Source organism: Lichtheimia ornata (assembly GCF_029851405.1).
Source record: "Lichtheimia ornata isolate CBS 291.66 chromosome Unknown scaffold00016, whole genome shotgun sequence".
Classification (NCBI taxonomy): Eukaryota; Fungi; Mucoromycota; class Mucoromycetes; order Mucorales; family Lichtheimiaceae; genus Lichtheimia; species Lichtheimia ornata.
Genome location: NW_026695336.1, coordinates 492,939 through 513,197, shown reverse-complemented (window position 1 = coordinate 513,197; position 20,259 = coordinate 492,939). Strand labels below are relative to the sequence as shown.

General features: G+C 43.3%; 8 protein-coding genes across 8 annotated transcripts; 4 read left to right on the top strand and 4 right to left on the bottom strand.

The window, feature by feature from the left end:
- Positions 1-1,250: 1,250 nt before the first annotated feature.
- On the top strand, positions 1,251-2,711 carry O0I10_004524 (uncharacterized protein; the record flags this gene model as incomplete). The annotated part of the gene is made up of 6 exons (XM_058484583.1): positions 1,251-1,276; positions 1,330-1,588; positions 1,655-1,869; positions 1,941-2,112; positions 2,183-2,425; positions 2,484-2,711. The coding sequence occupies 6 exons, from the start codon at positions 1,251-1,253 to the stop codon at positions 2,709-2,711; spliced, it is 1,143 nt and encodes a 380-aa protein (XP_058344844.1).
- A 69-nt stretch (positions 2,712-2,780) lies between these two features.
- O0I10_004523 (uncharacterized protein) lies at positions 2,781-3,495 on the bottom strand (the record flags this gene model as incomplete). The annotated part of the gene is made up of 3 exons (XM_058484582.1): positions 2,781-2,918; positions 2,985-3,172; positions 3,249-3,495. The coding sequence occupies 3 exons, from the start codon at positions 3,493-3,495 to the stop codon at positions 2,781-2,783; spliced, it is 573 nt and encodes a 190-aa protein (XP_058344843.1).
- Positions 3,496-3,962: 467 nt separating this feature from the next.
- O0I10_004522 (uncharacterized protein) lies at positions 3,963-6,009 on the bottom strand (the record flags this gene model as incomplete). Its single annotated transcript, XM_058484581.1, has 5 exons — positions 3,963-4,317; positions 4,382-4,473; positions 4,526-4,648; positions 4,704-4,779; positions 4,832-6,009. The coding sequence occupies 5 exons, from the start codon at positions 6,007-6,009 to the stop codon at positions 3,963-3,965; spliced, it is 1,824 nt and encodes a 607-aa protein (XP_058344842.1).
- A 553-nt stretch (positions 6,010-6,562) lies between these two features.
- O0I10_004521 (uncharacterized protein) lies at positions 6,563-9,874 on the top strand (the record flags this gene model as incomplete). Its single annotated transcript, XM_058484580.1, has 11 exons — positions 6,563-6,728; positions 6,785-6,851; positions 6,908-7,181; positions 7,248-8,217; positions 8,276-8,568; positions 8,629-8,711; positions 8,770-8,963; positions 9,046-9,255; positions 9,309-9,461; positions 9,527-9,679; positions 9,744-9,874. 11 exons carry the CDS (start codon positions 6,563-6,565, stop codon positions 9,872-9,874), a joined length of 2,694 nt encoding a protein of 897 aa, XP_058344841.1.
- Positions 9,875-10,691: 817 nt separating this feature from the next.
- Positions 10,692-11,120, top strand: O0I10_004520 (uncharacterized protein; the record flags this gene model as incomplete). Its single annotated transcript, XM_058484579.1, has 1 exon — positions 10,692-11,120. The coding sequence occupies one exon, from the start codon at positions 10,692-10,694 to the stop codon at positions 11,118-11,120; it is 429 nt and encodes a 142-aa protein (XP_058344840.1).
- Positions 11,121-11,532: 412 nt separating this feature from the next.
- On the bottom strand, positions 11,533-12,015 carry O0I10_004519 (uncharacterized protein; the record flags this gene model as incomplete). The annotated part of the gene is made up of 1 exon (XM_058484578.1): positions 11,533-12,015. One exon carries the CDS (start codon positions 12,013-12,015, stop codon positions 11,533-11,535), a length of 483 nt encoding a protein of 160 aa, XP_058344839.1.
- Positions 12,016-15,964: 3,949 nt separating this feature from the next.
- O0I10_004518 (uncharacterized protein) lies at positions 15,965-16,390 on the top strand (the record flags this gene model as incomplete). Its single annotated transcript, XM_058484577.1, has 1 exon — positions 15,965-16,390. One exon carries the CDS (start codon positions 15,965-15,967, stop codon positions 16,388-16,390), a length of 426 nt encoding a protein of 141 aa, XP_058344838.1.
- A 507-nt stretch (positions 16,391-16,897) lies between these two features.
- O0I10_004517 (uncharacterized protein) lies at positions 16,898-17,377 on the bottom strand (the record flags this gene model as incomplete). The annotated part of the gene is made up of 1 exon (XM_058484576.1): positions 16,898-17,377. The coding sequence occupies one exon, from the start codon at positions 17,375-17,377 to the stop codon at positions 16,898-16,900; it is 480 nt and encodes a 159-aa protein (XP_058344837.1).
- Positions 17,378-20,259: the final 2,882 nt, after the last annotated feature.

Sequence of the window (20,259 nt, the reverse complement as noted above, 5' to 3'; positions counted from 1 at the left end):
AGCGATCAAAAGGTACAGGCTGGGAGTCGAACCCAAGGAGATGATGATGCCCAAAGTTGCAATGCCTGACCAAGAAGCTATTCAACCACATACACTATAAACATCTTTTCATTGTTCTTGTTCCCTGTATGTACTTGCCTTTTTCATATAGACAAAGACCTTCGTTGTTGGTTACTGGAAACCGAAGTGTGGTGTAGTCGAGTAGATTCAAAAGCCAAATGAGCCAACGTCACGTCAATGCAACAAGTCTTTTGCTTCATTGGAACTTTGAATGTACCTGTTGCACCAAGCTTGGAGCGGCATAACAACGAACACGAAGAGCGACGATATCACCATGGCTACAACCACCCACTGCACTATCTATCTATACATGTTCAGCGCCATAGTAATACCCCACGTCCAATGAGAGCATTACCTTGATGGGATGCGGTGAATGGAATAAAAAGGGAGGGAGGAAAAGAAGCGTTTGTCCAAAAGTCCTTGTTCTGTGGGCACACAAATTAAAATCCCACATTGGGCGCAAGTTAAATATTCCCACTGGCATTAGACTGTGCTCAACCACTCAACCACTCAACCACACCATGATCATCATGACAGGTAACGCTACATGTAACTAGACGTATAGCAGCAAAAGGTGTCATTTTACGTATGATGTTGCAATGACGATCATTGTCTACCAGTTCTTTCTATAGTATCCTCGACATCCTTGCCAAATAGCAGAGTTCAACCTACATCTACCAATTATAACCCCTCCATCTCAAGAGCATCAATAATAAGATCACTTGTACTATCTAAAGATTGCACAATAAAGGCGTCATCGTCATCATTGTCGTTCATAAAGTGAAGAATTTAGTAGTGGATGGCGGGTAAGATATGAAGGAAGAAGGACACTTAACGATGGATGATATCAGCTCTAGTAGTCAACAAGAGCCGCCCCTGAATGCTTTGATGTAGTGCATACTACATGTGATTATAATTAGCAAGAGCCTCAAGAGGTTGCTATCAGATGATTGGAAGGTATGTAGTAATTTTTGATGTAGCAAGAGATTGTAATACCACCACCATCCTTTGAGTATCTTTTGCAACAACAGGCCCACCAGCGAGCAGTATCTAATAAAGAGCAACACCCGCGTCGGGAATTAAACGATGGCTGACGTACGTGTCCAATTCGTCATGCCAATGAGCGCGTTTCTACCCAAAAGTGCCTTGACTCTTTTTAAACCAGTTCTCCACCCAACTATCCAATAACCATGTCATTGGAAGCGTCTATGATTGTGTATGTTGAAAGGACAACCTTGAGATTTATTGCTTATTCTCTTTTCTATCTAGAATCGATAACTCGGAGTGGATGCGGAATGGCGACTATACTCCCACTCGACTAGTAGCTCAAAACGAAGCTGTCAATCTTATCTTTTCCTCAAAAACACAAGCCAATCGGGAAAACACAGTCGGTCTCATGACGATGGCTGGCAAGAGCCCTGAAGTGCTGGTGACATTGACATCGGATGTGGGCAAGATCCTTACAGCGTTGCACGGCGTCAAGATCAGTAACAAGGCCGACTTTATGACGGGAATACAAATTGCACAGGTAAGTAAAGGGAGACGTTACGTTATGATGATGAATGATGATGATGCTGATACATGCGATGGATAGCTTGCCTTAAAACACAGACAAAACCGAAACCAGCGTCAAAGGATCATTGTATTTGTCGGCAGTCCTGTTGAAACCGAAGAACGAACATTGGTACGGCTTGCAAAGAAGATGAAAAAGAACAACGTTGCCGTCGACATTATCAACTTTGGAGAAGAAGCACAAAATACAGCCAAATTGGAAGCATTCATCAACAATGTGAACAATGGCGATAACAGGTACGTCCGTGGTGGTGTACCTTTGTGAGAATGAAAAAGCAAGCGTGCTAATCCAAAGTGGTGTAATCTAGTCATCTTGTAAGCATTCCACCAGGACCACATATTTTGAGCGATATGCTTCTTTCCACAAGTATCTTATCCGGCGAGGAAGGTGCTGCTGCTGCTAACTTTGGCAGTGGTGGTGGCGGTGGTGGCGACTTTGAGTTTGGTGTGGACCCCAACTTGGATCCAGAATTGGCATTGGTATGTTTTCTATCCTGTGGGTAGGAGGTGGGGGATCAAGACGTTTTTGTATTGATGTCATCATTGTTAGGCATTGCGTATTTCTTTGGAAGAAGAAAAGGCTCGTCAAGAAGCTGAAGCCGCAAAGCAAGGTGGCAGTGGCGACGACAAGGCACAAGGTGAATCATCATCTTCAGGAGGTGACAAGATGGCAGTGGATTCCAAACCTACGACGAGCCAAGGAGAACCAGCAGCAGCACATGATACCGAAGATGCTGAATTACAAGCAGCTTTGGCTATGTCAATGCAAGATAAGCAAGGCAGTGGTGCACAGGTAAATGTGTTCATTGGAAATACGACGCATCATTTATTGACGAGTGAGGATCAAATAGGACGAGGATGTGCATATGGAAGACTTGAGTGAACAAGACCAATTACAGCGTGCTTTGGAAATGTCCATGAACAATGAAGGCGGTGGTGATGCGGATGAGATGATGGCAGTCTTGAACTCGCTACCTGGTGTTGATGCAAAGGATGAGCGTATCCAAAAGGCACTTGAAGGACTACAAGACAAGAAGGATAAGGATTCTAAAAAGGATGAAGACAAGGATAATAAATAAATAGCACATCAATAAAAGCCCTCCGTATTGGATGAAAACATTGCATATCATATTTATTTCATGTGATGCTTAATCTTTCTTGGTTGATGTGATATCGGATACGGCTTCGCCAACCTTTTGACGTAGTTGTTCGGCATGCTTGTCAATGTCGCTTTGTGCATTCAAAAGATAGGGGCGTAAGAAACGTCCATATAAAACTTCGGCGCCCTAGATGATGGGTTGGTTTAGTATACATGAGCCCTTTAAACATCTCCCTCCTTTTTCATGACTTACCCGGAATTGAGGCAGCGCAAGCCAAAGAACAAAAAGAGTCTTGATGAGATAGAACATGGGGAAATAGTATAAAATGATACCAGCAAAGAACTCAACAAGCTGCACAAAGCCAATAACCGTCCAATAAACCAGCCATTGCTTATCATCAGCAGAAGAGGAGCTTTCAATGGCCTTGAACGACGCGTAAGCTAGAAAAGAAAAAAAAAGATGGTATCCTTAGCAACTGTTGCTACGTATCCTATTTTGACGCGTGTATTAAAGTACCTGGATACGCCCAAGAGATGAGGCTCGTCAAAAACTTGCCAGCGAGATTGAAGAAGATCATGACAAAGATGACTGCACCACCACCGAGAACCACATAGCTCTTGGGGACACCGGTTCTGCGTTCGAGCTCATTGCAATACTTGTACTGGCTAAGTTCGCTGTCGAGTTTGGCAAGGCCTTCACGGACTTTGGCTTGTACACCGTCCACGCTGTAAAGGTTGTCGTTGCTAGAAGTGGGTGTCGTCATGGTTGTTGTTTGTTGTTAGAGAGAGAGAGAAAGAGAGAAAAAGGAGAAAGGGAAGCGCGTATGGATGGATTAAAATAGGAAAGCTCTTTATCACAACTCGCATATCAACTTTATACGCATCCACCCACACACACACACACTTGTATATCACCCATCCTAGCTTGATTTAGCTTGCAAGGAGTAGTGGTAGCCAATTTGAGGAGTACATTTGTTTCCCCTCGTTACCGTGCTTCACAATGATGGATGGTTCATTGTCACTTGTATGACTCTTTTTTCTTCTATGCATGAAAAACTCAGTTGTGTCCCCCTCATGCATAAACTTTGTTACGCGTCCAGACCACATAAAATGTTTCATATTCGTTCAGTGATTAGAGATGTTTATATCAATGACTATCGCAAGAATAATGAAGGTTGGGGTATATGTAGAGTGGGATTGCATGGCTATATACAAAGAAAACATGTGCGTGCTAGTATTCTTGAGATAAAGGGAACTTGTGCTTTGGTGTGGAGTAAATATTTCGATGAGGGGAATTCTCTGGTAAATCTTCTTGTTGCGCGTAATCGTAAAGAATGCCTTGAGATCCATTCTTGTTGTTTGTTTTTGCTTCAACGACCTGCTGATGCTGCAGTACCTGAGAAATGGTGGGTCGCTTTTGCCAATCCGCTGTGAGGAGCCACCGTATAAATGCTTGTATATCATTGGATGTCCTTGACAGGTCTTGGGACCAGCATGAAAAATCGCCTAGTCGTGATTGCTCCCAAAGTTCACCTGTATCCGGTAGCTCAATTCGGGTCGATAACTCAAGCATAATTAACCCAAGACTATGAGACACATAAAGACAATCAGCAATGCATTTTTGACTACAATGAGACATCATTTCTTTACCTAAAGATATCAGCTGGTTTATGGAAGATGTCACGTAGCAGCTCTGGTGCCATATATCGACGATCGCCTTCTCCTTTAACCCATCGTGAATCCTAAATCGCGCCATGAGTATAAGGGAAACCATCACCAATCTCAATTACTTACCACAGGTTCTCGAACCGATAAGCCAAAATCACCAATTTTTATCCTTCCCATATCATCAATCAAAATGTTGGATGGTTTCAAGTCAAGATGAATGATATCAGCGTCATGGATCGCTTTTAACCCCTATTGTTCGTGTGAGTGAGTGATAAGATACATACACAAGCTCACTTTTGCTTACCTCTGCAACCTCGCCAATGATGGCCCATGCCATTGGTTCGGGCACTTGATCACTTGTATTGATAAATTGATGTAAACTAAATATAGCCCGTTAGTATTCATCGTCGAGAAAACGTGCGGCGATCTTACCTTCCACGACGACATAGTTCCATTTCCATGAATAAAAACCCGTTTTCTTCCCATGCGCTCAAGAGTTCTACGCAATGTCGATTTCCTTTGACAGCATTCATGTGATTGGCTTCGATAATTTGTTGCCATCGATCGTCGTAGCCAGCAAAAGGGTGCTTGGTTCTCTTGATAGCCAAAAGTGTGTTTGAATCGCGTCGACGAGCCTTGTAAACATCAGCGAATTCACCTGAACCAAGACGATCCATGAGCACAAAATTGGTGTCTAAATAGCTCTCTTTGCACATTGGATGTTCTTTCTCGTCAGGCATCTCCTCATCCATGTCGCATGATTTAGGTCCATTCGTTTCAAAATAGTGATTGGTAAGAAAGCGTGGTTTGGATGATAAATAACCGGGTCGAATCTTTTGCCAATTGCGTAAACGTTTGATAAGTTGAGGTGATGGAATACGTTCTGTAGCGATGCTATCTTCTACATGGCTGCTGGAGAAAAAGTCGTCAATGTCGTCGTCGTAGTGTTGCGGACCACATGAATGCGCAGGTTCCTGTAACCAGCTGCTTCCTTCATCCAAGCCAATATCCTCGTCTTCCTCATCTCCAAGAATCGCTTCATAAAGATCGCGTCGTGATTCTTCATATGCAATGTCATCAACGTCGTCGTCATCTTCTGGGTGATTAATTTCACTGCTTTGTAGCTCATTGAATAATGATCGTCGCGCTGATACAAACGAGGCAAGATCGAGTTCATCATCATCATCATCGTCGTTTTCATCATTGTCATCATCTATGAAGCTTGCTGCATTGGGGTATGTTGCTCCATCACAAGGCCATCCGAGTTTGTTGTCTATTGGACCACCATCATCATCATTGTCCTTATTGTTCTCCTGCGTTTGCTGTGGCGTATTGTCTCGAGGTACTTGAGTGTCGACATCGGATTGATCAAACAAATTCGACGTCTCTGTCAGTACGGATCGAAAGCTATCGTTGGACGTCAACGTTTGTTGTAGCAGTGTTGGTGGATCGAGATTCCGAATCTTTTTTGCAGGAGGTGTGTCAAGTGCATTTCCTTCTTGGCTGTCAACATAGTCATCAGAGGCCGCTCTCTTTTGCCCGGTAGGTATTGGTGACACGGACAATTCGCGACGTAATGGCGAGGAAACACTAGTGCTGACTGACTGCATTCCACTCGATGTGACAATACGCCTGGTCTTGACGAGCAAGGAAGAAAAAAGGGGAAGAAAGAGATATGCGACGCTTACTGTTGAACCTCCACCCTCCCTCCCTTATGCTATCGGATAAACGTTTACACCCCGATACCACCACAAGCATATGTACTCATTCATGAAAGGCATATTAAAGCAGCAGATGATGGATAATATGATAGCCGTAACACTGGCTCTTATAGAATACGGCATTTCTTATTCCCTCAAAATGCTTGATTCTATGTATTTTACAACCGTGGATGAGGATGGTGGCTCAACTCACGAATACTTGAAACGACAATGATAGCATTAGGATGATTCCAATATTCAGGATCTGATACAAGGGTCGTTTATTTTCATTTTCATGGCAATGGTAATAGTTTAATTAAGTATCCAAGTGCATTGAAAGTGATGTGTGAAGGAGAGCGGAGTGAGGGTGGTGGTGGAGGTGGTGTAAATAGCGACCAGCATCAATTTTTCTTTACGACAGCACTTTGACACTCTTCATCGATCCGCCAGATCTATCGACTCAATGTCCTCGTCGACTGACAGCAATGCGACCAATGGACAACAAGTTCCAGGCTTATCTGTCACCTCCTTGGTGTCAGCCATGAATTCTGGATCCAGTGTTGAAAAGCTCAAGGCCAGGATCATTTCGACTGATAAGCTAATGCAGCTATTGAACAAAAAGGTCAAAGGTAAGAAGCGTTTTCTTTGTATTCCCTTCAAAGATAACTAACCAAGGCACAAATAGAATGTGAGACGCTTCAACAACAAGTCAACACCTTGAAAGAGGATTTAGAGCGTGAAAAGAAGCTGCGGTATGTGTTTACTCTTGCTTTGTATTACCAAGAAGCTTATAAGGATTTCATTATAGAGAGGAGAAAGAAGACAAGTTCAATGAGGAACGACTTGAGATGCAGATCGATAATGACATGCTCAAAGCAGACTTGGAAGAGAAGGATGAAGAGATTGCACAACTACGAGCACGTGTTGCTACCGCCGCAGTAACAGCTCCACCATCACCATCATCTATTCCAGCACCAGCATCATCATCATCATCATCATCATTTGAACCTTCACGATCAACACCAATTGTACAAGATAACTCACTAGTATTCCAAGAGATTGAAAACCTCAAGAAAGGAATGGTAAAGTACAATGAATGGAATGGGCTTGTTTACAATGACTTCTAACCTGTCACATTTTTTATGCAGCTTGCCCTCCAAACTCAGTTCTTTGAACATATCAAACAATGCACCCACCCACCAGTTACACAATCCAACCATCAATCCATATCCAATTCTATACCATCAACTATTCCACCATCAACAGCACCTCCACCACAACCAGACATGATGATCACTGATGCCATGGACATGTCTCAAGACAAAGCAACCTCACCTGCTGCAGCCTCAAAATCAAGAACCAGCAAACCATCTTCTGGTCTGAAGCCATCTTCGCTACGTTTGCGAGCATCAACTATTACTACTACGGCAAAGACGAGGGAGAATCCACCTGTTTCTCAGCAGCAGCAGCAGCAGCAGCAGCAGCAGCATGAATCAATTCAATCATCAGCTATAACGAATCCTCGAAAGGATACGAATGATTCAGGCTTGAAGCCATCTTCGCTACGTCCTCGAGCATCGGTTGCTCCTATAACGACAAGAAGAAAAGATAATCCACCTGCTTCTCAGCAACAACATGATCCGAGTCAATCGCCAGTTACAACAAATCCGCAAAAGGAAGCGAATGAGGCGGGTGAACAACGTTTGAACGGCCTCATTGTACCAAAACCCAATATGAATCGACCGAACAATGTACGCGAGCATGTGGTTTATGAACGAGAAATCCGAAAGGGAGCAAAGATCTTGAGTAAAAAGGGGCTGGCAGCGACGTCTTCTTCCTCTTCTTCGTCGACCAAAAAGAATGTGCAATTGGCCTCTCCCTCAAAGCGGAAAACGCCTGAGAGTGATCTTGAACCAGATCCAGTACGCAGACCCCTACGCGTCATTGAACCAGAACAAAGACATCCTTCTTCACAACCCAATTCAACTACAACCCCTTCATCATCATCAGCATCCACATCTTCAACTCCACCACCACCACCACCACCATCATCATCAGCCGTTGCAAAGCCTTCCACTGCATCAGTGAAACCATCACCAAAGATTGCTCAAAATTCAGGTATGTTACGTGTGATGTTGGGATACCATCATGGATACTTATTGAGCCTATTTCATAGATATCATTGATAAGATTGTGACGGAGGAGCCTGAATGGGTGATGATCCAACTTGGAGACATACAAAAGAATCACTATCCTGTTCACACCAAGGCTGGCATGAAAACCTTCTTTGTTGAAATGGAGACGTTTTACGAGAAATTGCAGTCTTTCAGCGCTGTCAACTTGAAGAATGCCAAAGTGGTCCCTTATGGTCCATCCGGCGGTGTCACCATGACATGTCCCACAGTGATCCATCACAAGGAACAAAAGATGGCCTGGTTTATCTTTGTATTTGGCAAAAAGAATGCATCTGTAAGTATTCTATGGGGTCAAGTGATCATTTTTTGATTCTAATCCATCTTTTTTTCTTAGATCAACTTTATTCCAAAGTGTATCAAATGGGCATCCAGCCTAGCAGCACAAGCCGTCAAGGCCAAGAAACTAAGTCAAGCATGGTAATGTCACGTTTTCTTTCATCATGAGATGTTTAGCTAATGTCTTTTTACGATATAGTCGATACGCTCGTCTCATCACTCTTCTTTGCAAGAATACCGATCGCATGGAACCCGTTCAAGTGTTTTGCTATAATCTACTTCGATCGATCCCTTGGCAGGAGCCGACGACTCAATGCTATCCCTGGATCATTCTTAATGTGGCCGTTATCTGGAGGGAAGCGTTAGAATTCTCAGCAGGTCAATCTCAAGGTGGTAAGTAAACATGTCATCCACACACACACACACACAATGTAGAGAGAGAGAGAGATGAGCATGGATCTAATCAACAACTTAGGTGCTGATCTTATCATGCGTTCTATGCAAACTGCAACCATGGAGCTATGCAAGCGGAATCCAAAATGGCTTATCGAGGTGTACAATCCGCTTGTCAATGTGTGTGATTGGCCATTCCCTGCTGATAGTCTTTCGGGTATGGGCCGTCTCAATGAACTTGTGGCTCTTATTTCACAACCAGAAATCCGGCAGCTGGCAACTGTCAATCAAAGTAGGTACAATTTCAAACATCATGGGACCTATGACTAACATAGGCATGAATAGGAATGTATGACACCCTTCTTTTCAACGTTCAAAAGGCATTCGAGTTGTCCATGTGCTCTCAACCATTCAAGGTACAACGTCAATTTGTTCAAGATGTCTTATGGCCCAAGGTGATACAAGAAGATGTGGTCGGTAATGTGATTAATTTGATCGGTAAGTTAGCCAACATGCTCAACGAGAATTTGCTGGTTCACTCAACGCATTATGTGCATTGATAGCTTCAACGGCGGCCTTTGAGATCGATGAGAAGCCCACCAAGGGAAGAAGAAGAGGCAGTATTACATCAGGAGAAGTGAAAGAAATGTTGAAAATGCGAGAGGAAACCATTGCACGATTCAGAACATTCCTCATGGCCAAGAGCTTTACAGATTGTAAGGATTCAGGGTGTACCCAAAAGATAGAAGAAATGTATTCACTCTTGCTTTTTTCATGTAGATGATATCAAGCTCCAAACAGCAGCAGCAAAGGGGTTGCTTCTATTATCCTGCAACGACAAGGGTGATCGAGCTCGTGTTGTCGATTGGTCGAACAATGTTAAAGCCCATTTCTTGAAGCAAGCATCCTAAGTTGGATCGATCAGCTCTTTCCCCCATTTGTACTTTCTTTGCGTAAAGCATCCCATTGTTTGTCCTCCATATACCAACAAACAGCATTTGTATATAATAAATTCCCATCATTGGCGATGAACAATATGAGAATTGATATGGAATGTTGTCATCTGCTCTCGTCCAGTCGAAGTAAAAGGCCGCCAACATGGTAGTACACTGCCAGGACAGCTGGTATTTCATAACGCTTCTTTCAGAGAAACAAAAGTGCTATGTTATTCACCGCCATTATCATCATACTCAACATCCGCCAAAGGTGCAAGTGATGTTGATCGTTCAAGGAGCCAACATGTATCGTAGTTTAAGGAGTACCAACTGTTGTGGCACCCATATTCACATACAACTGCATACGAGGAGTGCAAGTAAGGGGTACATAAGAATACATGATGTTGAGTCGTCATACACACATACACACACCTGGCATTAGAAAAAGATTTATAAACATTGGGGCATTGTCTTAAACATTGAAGCGTCGTCTTCAGGCTAAAAGCCAAAGCCAAAAGGGAATGATGAGCCCTCTTGAGATAATGTTCAACCGTGATCATTGCCAAAGAATCGGACAAGCATTTAACGTTTATTCCAAATATAGCTCCTGCTGCATGAAAACTTTGCTAACTCTGAAAGTATAGGTTGCCGAGCCCGACTGGATGCTCTTTTGGACAAGGCATGTAAAGAAAAACGATCAAAGGAGGAAAATTTAGCCTCACTTTACGCCCGCAGATCTCAATCAATTATAAAAGAAGGCGGCAACAGGCTGCATGGGTTTTCTCCAGTCACCATGAAGTTCATTTCGCTCCTCTCTGCTGTTTTGGTCTTTGTTCTCTCTGCTGCTAATGCAGAAAAGGAAGTAGCCACTCTCGAATTCTTGCCAGCTCCTCGCATATTCCCGCCACTGTATAGAATTCGTGCCGACTTTAGCAAGAGCCGCACTAGCCACGAGATTACCTTGATAACCAAGGAACGAAATTGGCTTGCCTCTTTCCCCGAGAGATCAAGCGGCGAGGTTGAATACGACCAGCTTCCAAGTGGTCAATATAGCGCGATTATCAACGACAATGATGCGAAGGGTGGTGACAAGACTTTCAGGATCGATCTTACCAGACCCGGAGCAGAGTTCCACTATGAAGGAACAAGCGTAGCCGATGAAGCTGTCGAAGGTCTGCAAGCTGATGCACACGTCCGAGCCATGAGCGCGGGTGATTATTAAACGCCCAATCCATTCAATCGAAATGCATGCTTTTTCAAAGAGTACATGACTACTTGTGTTGCTACTTACGTTGCGACTTGTGTTGTAAACCACGATAATAAATTTCTCTTTGTAATTAACAAACATCGGTCGTTTTACAGTTGCATTGCACGGAATGGTTGTTAGCTCAAAAGAAAAAAAGGCAAAGATGTTATGTACACGCATCATGAACATGCGAATAACTCATGTCCTTGGTAATAATATCATAGGCTGATCAAGAAACGTATAAGGCCAATACTTGAAATGAGTTACAAGTGCTGAAGCCGGTTAGCTACAACAGCCAAGAATTTATTACACCTTTCGCTGAGACACAACAATCAATGGCTATGTATGTGTAGATGATCACTTTGCGCATAACGAAAACAATCGCCATTTACTCATTGCAAGGGTATCTATCTTGGTTACGATAGAAGCGAGAGGACCTGTAACGGAACTCATCATCCTCGAGCTCGTGGACATATCCATCAGCTGGGAGATCCTCGATGTCTTCATCGGCTACGCTTGTTCCTTCATAGTGGAACTCTGCTCCGGGTCTAACAAGATCGATCCTGAAAGTCTTGTCACCGGTTTTCGCATCATTGTCGTTGATAATCGCACGATATTGACCCTTTGGAAGCTCGTCGTATTCAACCACGCCGCGTGTTTTCTGGGGATAAGAGGCAAGCCAGTTTGGTTCCTTGGTTCTCAAGATAATCTCGTGGCTAGTGCGGCTCAAGAGAAAGTTGGCATGAATTCTATACTCTGGCGGGAATACGCGAGGAGCTGGGAAGAATTGAAGAATGGCTGGTTCCTTCTCCGCATAAGCAGCAGAGAGCGCAAAGACCAAAACAATAGAGAGGAGAGAGATGAACTTCATGATGACTAGAGAAAATCCATGATGCTTGTCGTCGCCATCTTTTATAGCGTCGTTGGTTGTTTGATTGCACGAGCTCGGGTTCTTCCCCTCAAAAGTGCAAGTTGTGATCTTTTGGGCGTAACTGTTTTTTGTTACACTTCCCTTCATTTCGCTGTTTCATCCTTTATCCTGGTCTAGAGAGCATTCACTTGCAGCTGGCACCCTTCTTTACTTCATGGTGTCACCAAGTGGTGTCACCACGATCACTTTCATGCGGCGTATGCCGTTTTTGGATTTGAAACGTTAAATGGCTGTATAGTGGCCTTGACCACGCCGTGAAGGCCACTGCCTTTTTGCTATGAAAAAGAAAACTATGGTAGAGGGATAATGCAGCATAAAGCTGGCTACATCGTATTAATTAGCCAGTGATTGTTGTGAGATAATAAGATGAAGGGGACCGTGTATTAAAGAGCTTTGCTTGAAATACTATCTTATCTTAACACGCGTCGCATGATTTCGGTGAAAGCGAATCCCTTCAGGTGACTAGGCCAAAGCTGATGAGAATCTTCATTAGGAGGGCTGATCGCGACATTCCGTGGGAAATGGGAAAATTTGACAGCGTGTTGGCACCTAGCTTCTTGATAAAAGACGCATAAACAACAACTTGGCACACATGCCTAAATAAGGTGGGTCACCGTGCTTATGTATCTTTGTAACTTTCCTTGTGCAAAACAAAGCCGAATAGGTCTACGTTTTGTCTCCTTGGCAACCAAACTCATATAGTGAACAAATGCAGACCATGATGGAGATAACGGGTGTCTTTGAAGATGCTGATGAAAAAAGTTATCATAGTACAGAGATTGGGTTTGGATGAGCGTCTCTATGATAATGCAAGGCGTTTCTTTTTCTTCCGGACGTGTTGCCTAAGATTGAAAGGCCAGGGATTTAGATAAGGTTTGTTTTAGAAGCATCATCTTATCGATTGAATCTCCATCGGATTATCGCATTTGCCATCAACTCATTATTTCTCGGTCAACCTATCTTTATTTGTATCAGATGAGGGATATAATTCTTACAAGACCGATAACGGAACCACTTTTTTTATTAGATCATCTAAGCTATAATCGACAAGCAACAAGTTAGCTAAGTGGAAAATAAACACTGCTTCCAGCCGTGGTCATGGGAACCATCCAAAACACAAAGAGAGAGGGATCTTGCATGCTTCCTTCTAGATGTCAACGCAATAAGAGGAATTCATCAACCAGGAGCATCATACCAAGAGAAAGGTAAAGCTAACGTGCTTGTCCGTGTCATTGCCGTTGCTACATAATGTAGCCATGGATACCATCATAAAGATTGTCGTGAATATGGTCATTGTCGTCCCTATAGATAAAAAACAACCATGCAGAATCACATGCCCAAATCACCAACAATCCATGGTACGAAGGACATCACTTACTCAGTGCTCAGGCTCATAGTTGTTCTCATCCATCCTCTGCAAAGGGAAATGATCCTCCATCTTTCCAAGTCAATGGCAACTAGTAGGTAGAAGTTGGGTCGACGCCAAAAAGATAATGATGTCCAAAGTTGCGTTGTCTGATAAAGGATCTATTCAATTCGATATTAGCACGCATGCACAATGACCCGTTTTCCACTTGTTATTGCACTTGCCTTTTTCATATGGATAAAGACCTTTGTCGTTGGTTACTGGAATCAAAGCCATGGAGTAGGGATATCAAATCGAAACGAAAAGTCAAATGAGCCAACGGCTTTGCGATCGAATCTTGCTGTCCATACCTAAGCTAAATATAAAATCAATGGAACATGTTCTGCAACATTGGCCTTTGAATGTACCTGCTGCACCAAGCGTAGAGCGGCTAATAACAGCGACAAACAAGTTGACAAGGCTCATCCGACACCACCATGACCGCCTGGATTTGCTTTATCACGTAATAGATGGCTTCAAAGGAGTGTTGGTATCATTCAAACGCCATATCCACCACCTGATTGGAACTACCTTTCAAGCCGAAGCTGTTGTTCATCCATATGATTCATCCTATCGAAAGTGTGTTCAGGTGAGGTCAATCGATCTCTTTGCAAAGCATGCATGTTGCTGATTCCCGTTGCATTTCACATACCTTGATAGAAAGAATAAACATACGATTGGTATCACCTTCAGCTTGATCATAACAGGAAGAGAAGCTTGCGCGAGCTGTTTTGTTGACCAAGGGACACTCTTTCGGTGCAATACAACGCTGAATCATGTTGCTGGCAGCGTGTTCTTTGCTGTAAAGTGTGTAGTTATGTCATTGTCGAACGATGCCAAGACGCCTTGTGTAGTGCCGTAATGGTGAATTGCATGAAACAAAGAAAGTTGGTGGATGTGAATAAAGTGCTACTGGATATACACGCGTCGTTACTACCTTTGATCAACCTCCTCCCATTGATGCCGTTGTATATGATGATGATGGGCGGTCGTTCCTCTTGCTAGTTTACGTCTGATGAATCGTTCCTCATCCTCTGCTTGCATATACCAAAGCACAAGCTTCCACTGACATGATGATTGCTCGTTGTCGCTTACATCCACAGGGCGTTGGTAGCTGTGTACAGATCAAACTGCACGCTATAGTTCTCCTTTCGATAAAGTCGAAATCAACCACTGCATTGCTCCCCTTCGATGTACCAATTGACGTGAATAAAGGCATTGGTGTTTGCTGCTAATGGGTTCCTCCAATGTCGTGTTGTCGTTTATCTTTCGATGCATTCAGTAAGCAGAGTTGTTGTTGTGAGTGATAAAGGACTTGGCTTGGTTACGATGGGTTGGGTCATTGGAGTCAAAAGTAAAAGAGGTGGGAAAGATAGAGCGCTGTTGCATGATTCTCTTTAAACAACGCGAGCTACCCCAATTCAGCTGCATGAAGTAACCCAGCAACATCCACTCGCGTCTCTTCGCCACCTCCCATTTCAATATTTACATCATCCCATTACTGCTCCTTCTGCTTAAAGATATGTATCTTAGTACCTGGGGCTATCAATTGGAATCTATTGACATCAATATCAGGCTTAATGCTCCTCATTCTTACACACAAGTAATCTCGCATTCATCCTGAATGACATGCAACAAGTTTTCCTTTCCTTTCACTACCCTTCAAATATTGACAGCGCCCACAAGGTTTCGTACTTTATACAAAGCACCTCATTGTTTGCCCTTCACATACCAACACCATTTGTATACGATAAACATTGTTCACTGCATCCATCATTGACGAGGAGTATCTGCATCTTGTCATCTACTCTCGTCCAATTAACGCGAAGGGCCACAACATGATAGTCCACTGCCAGGGCAGCTGATATTTTATGATGCTTCAGGGGTAACAAGGGTGAGATGTTATCATCATTCTCGACATCCGCCAATGGTGCAAGTGATGTCTATCGTTCAAGTAGCCAAGATGTGTCGTGTAGTTTAAGGGGTACAGATGTTGTGACGCTGTCATATTCACACACAATTGCATACGGCTGCATACGAGGAGGTGGAGTACAAGAGGTACAAGAATACATGTTGAGTCATAGGTACATACACACATCAGGCATTAGAAAAAGATTTATAAAAATTGAAGCATCGTCTTAAACATTGAAGCGTCGTCTTCAGAATAAAAGCCATGAATAAAAGAGAAGATGAGTCCTTTTGAGATAACGTTCAACCGCGATGATTGCCAAAGAATCGTACAAGCATTTAACATTAATTCCAAATATAGCTCACGCTGCATGAAAACAACTTGTTGGCACTGAAGAAAGGTTGCCGAAACCGGCTGGATGTTCCTATGGACAAGATCTACTCACACATAGGCATCATGTAAAAAAAATAACCATCAAAGAAAGGAGGGCAAATTTAACCTCACTTTACGTCCGCAGATCACAATTAACTATAAAAGAAGGCGGCGACAGGCTGCATGGATTTTCTCCAATCGCTATGAAGTTCATATCTCTCCTCTCTATTGTCTCGGTCTTTGTTCTCTCTGCTATTAACGCGGAAAAGGAACCAGCCGTTCTCCAATTCTTCCCAGCACCTCGCATATTCCCGCCAGAGTATAGAATTCATGCCAACTTGCTCGTGAGTCGCACTAGCCATGAGATTATTTTGAGAACCAAGGAACCAAATTGGCTTGCCTCTTATCCCGAGAAAACACGCGGCGTGGTTGAATACGATAAGCTTCCGCAGGGTCAATATAGTGCGATTATCAACGACAATGATGCGAAGGGTGGTGACAAGACTTTCAGGATCGAACTTACCAGACCCGAATCAGTGTTCCACTATGAAGGAACAAGCGTAACCGATGAGGCTGTCGAAGGTCTGCAAGCTGATGCATACGTCCGAGCCATCAATGATGATTATTAAAAGGCCGCCACATTCCATTATAACCGAAATGCATGCTCTATAACCGAAATGCATGCTCTTTCAAAGACTACATGACTACTTGTGTGGTTAAGCCACGATAATAAAGTTTTCCTTGTAAAACCAACATTGGTTGTTTTACAGTTGCATGGCATGGATTGACCGTTAGCTCAATGAAAAAAGGCAAAGATATTACACACATGGACATGCTACATAAAAACTCGTGGTGTGCTTGATAATAATATTATAGGATGATCAGGGAACGTGTATAAGATACAATGGTACTAGTGTATGCTAGGTATTTCATTTTTCAAGGAAGAGGATATAGTTGTGGTGTTTCAAAAGTGAACGATTAAAGTATGAAGGCGTAGCCATGACCAATACCGGATAAGAATTACAAGTGCTGAAGCCGATTAGCTACAGCAGCCAAGAGTTTATTACACGTTTTGCTGAGACACAACAAGAGATGACCACTTTGCGCATAACGAAAACAATCGCCTTTTGCAACTCCTAGTAACAGTGGCGGTCTTGGTTACGATAGAAACGAGAGGATCTGTAGTAACGGAAGTCGTCATCCTCGATCTCGCGGGCATATCCATCAGCTGGTAGGTCATCGACAGGTTCATCGGTTACGCTTGTTCCTTCATAGTGGAACTCTGCTCCGGGTCTGGTAAGATCAATCCTGAGAACCTTGTCACCACCTTTCGCATCATTGTCATTGATAATCGCATTGTATCGACCCTTTGGAAGCTCGCTGTAATCAACAACGCCACGTGATCTTTCGGGGTAAGAGGCAAGCCAATTTGGTTCCTTGGTCCTCAAGATAAACTCGTGGCTAGTGCGACTGTTGAGGAAGTCGGCACGAATTCTATACTCTGGCGGGAATATACGAGGAGCTGGCAAGAATTGGAGGACGGCTGGTTCCTTCTCCGCATAAGCAGCAGAGAGAACAGAGACCAAGACAATAGAGAGGAGAGAGATGAACTTCATGATGACTAGAGAAAATGCATGCTGCTTGCCGTAGCCTTCTTTTATAATTGATTTTTTGATCGCACGATCTCGGCTTCTTCCCGTCAAAAGTACTACTTGTGATCTTTTGGGCGTAACTGTTTTTGTTACACTTCCCTTCATTTCGCTGTTTCATCCTTTATCCTGGTCTAGAGGGCATCCAATTGCAGCTGGTACCTTTCTTTACTTTCATGGTGTCACCAAGCGGTGTCACCACGATCACTTTCATGCGGCGTATGCCATTTTTGGATTTGAAACGTTAAATGGTTGTATAGTGGCCTTGACCACGCCGTGAAGGCCACTGCCTTTTCGCTATGAAAAAGAAAACGATGGTACAGGGATAATGTAGCATAAAGCCGGCTACATCGTATTGATTAGCTAATGATCGTTGTAAGATAATAAAAAGAAGGGGGAACGTACATTAACGAGCTTTGCTTGAAATACTATTTTATCTTGACACGCATCGCATGACTTTGGGTGAAATCGAATCCCTTCATGTGACTAGGCCAAAGCATATGGGGATCTGCATTAGGACGGCTTATCGCGACATTCCATGGGAATGGGAAAATTTGACAGCATCTTGGCCCCTAGTACTAGCTCCTTGATAAGAGACGAATAAACAACAACTTAGAACACATGCCTAAATAAGGTAGGATCACCGTGCGTATCTTCGCAACTTTCCTTGTGCAAAACAAAGCCGAATAGGTCTACGTGTTGTCTCCTTGACAACCAAACTCATATAGTGCACAAATGCAGTCCATGATGGAGAGAACGGCTTTCGTCGAAGTTGTTGGTGTAAAATGCTATCATAAAGCTGAGATGGATTTGTTGAGCGTCTATATGATAATGCAAGGCGTCCTTTTTTCTTTGGGCTTCCTGAGATTGAAAGGCCACGGATGTAGCCAAGGGATAAGGTTTGTCTTAGATGCACCATCGTATCGATTGAACCTCCAGGATTATCGCACTGCCATGAACTCATTTTTCTCGGTCAACCTATTCTTTATTGTATCAGAAGGGGACGTATGTCTTACAAGACCGATAACCGAACCACTTTTGTTATTAGATCATCTAAGCTATAATCGACAAGCAACAAGAAAAAAGCAACAAGCTAGCTAAGTGGATAATAAACACTGCTTCTATCCGTCGTCATGGGAACCATCCAAAGCACAAAGAGAACGGGATCTTGCATGCTTACTTTCAGATGTGATATGAGGAATTCATCAACCAGGGGCATCATACCAAGAGAAAGGTAAAGCCAACGTGCTTGTTCGTGTCATTGCCGTTGCTACATAATGTAGCATGGATACCATCATAAAGATTGTCGTGAATATGGTCATTGTCGTCCCTATAAATAAAAAACAACCATGCAGAAGCACATGCCCAAATCACCAACAATCCATGGTACGAAGGACATCACTTACTCAGTGCTCAGGCTCATAGTTGTTCTCATCCATCCTCTCCAAAAGGAAATGATCCTCCATTTTCCCAAGTCAATGGCCATTGGTGGTAGGTGCAGGTTGGGAGTCAACACTAAAGGGATGCGGTCATGATGTCCAAAGTTGCGTTGTCCGATCGCGGATCTATTGAATTCATTATTAGCACACATGCACAATGAACCTTTTTTTCATTTGCTATTGCACTTGCCTTTTCCGTATAGGTAAAGGCCTTTGCTGTTGGGTACTGGAAATCAAAGCCATGGTGTAGTATAGTTGAGCCGAAACAAAACGCCAAACGACCCAACGTCTTGGAACCAAACTTGCCCTCTATACAAGCTAACACGTCAATGGAACATGTTCTGCTGCAACATTGGCCTTTGAATGTACCTGATGATGCACCAAGCGTAGAGCCGCATAACGACGACAAACAGCGATCCTGCGTATCTGACAAGGCACATTCGACATCGTCATGGCCGCTTGAATTTGATAGACGGCTTCAAAGGGATGTTAGCATCACTCAAACACCATATCCACCACCTGATTGGAAATACCTTTCAAGCCGAAGATGTTGTTCATCCACCTAGTTCACCTATTGAAAGCGTGTTCAGGTGAGGTCAATCGAACCCTTTGCAAGCATGCATGTTGCTGATTCCCATTGCATCTCATATACCTTGATAGAAAGAATAAACATACGATTGCTATGACATTCAGCTTGAACATGACAGGAAGAGAAGCTTGCGCGAGCTGTTTTGTTGACCAAGGGATACCCTTTCGATGCAATACAAAGGTAAATCATGTCGCTGGCGGTGTATTCTTTGCTGTAGAGTGTGTAGTTGTGTCATTGTTGGATGATGCCAAGACGCCTTGTGTAGTGCTGTAATAATGAAAATGCATGAAGCAAAGAAAGCTGATGGATGTGAATAAAGAGTTACTGGATATACACACGCCGTTACTACCTTTGATCAACCTCCTCCCATTGACGCCGTTGTATATGATGATGATGGGCCATCGTTACTCCTGCTAGTTTACGTCTGATGAATTGTTCCTCATCCTCTGCTTGTATACACGAAAGCGCAGGTCCCCACTGCCATGATGATTGCTGGTTGTCGATTCCATTCACAAGGCGTTGGTAGCTGTATAACGATCAACCTGGACACCATAGTTCTCCTTATTGATTTAGTTGAAATCAACCCACTGCATTGCTCCCCATCGATGTGTCAATTGACGTGAATAAAGGCGTTGGTGTTTGCTGCTAATGGGTTCCTCCAATGTCAAGTTGTCATTTATCCTTCGATGCATTCAGTAAGCAGAGTTGTTGTTATGAGTGATAAAGAACTCGATTTGGCGACGACGGGTTGGGTCATTGGAGTCAAAAGTAAAAGAGTTCGGAAAGAAAGAGCGCTGTTGCATGATTCTCTTTAAACAACG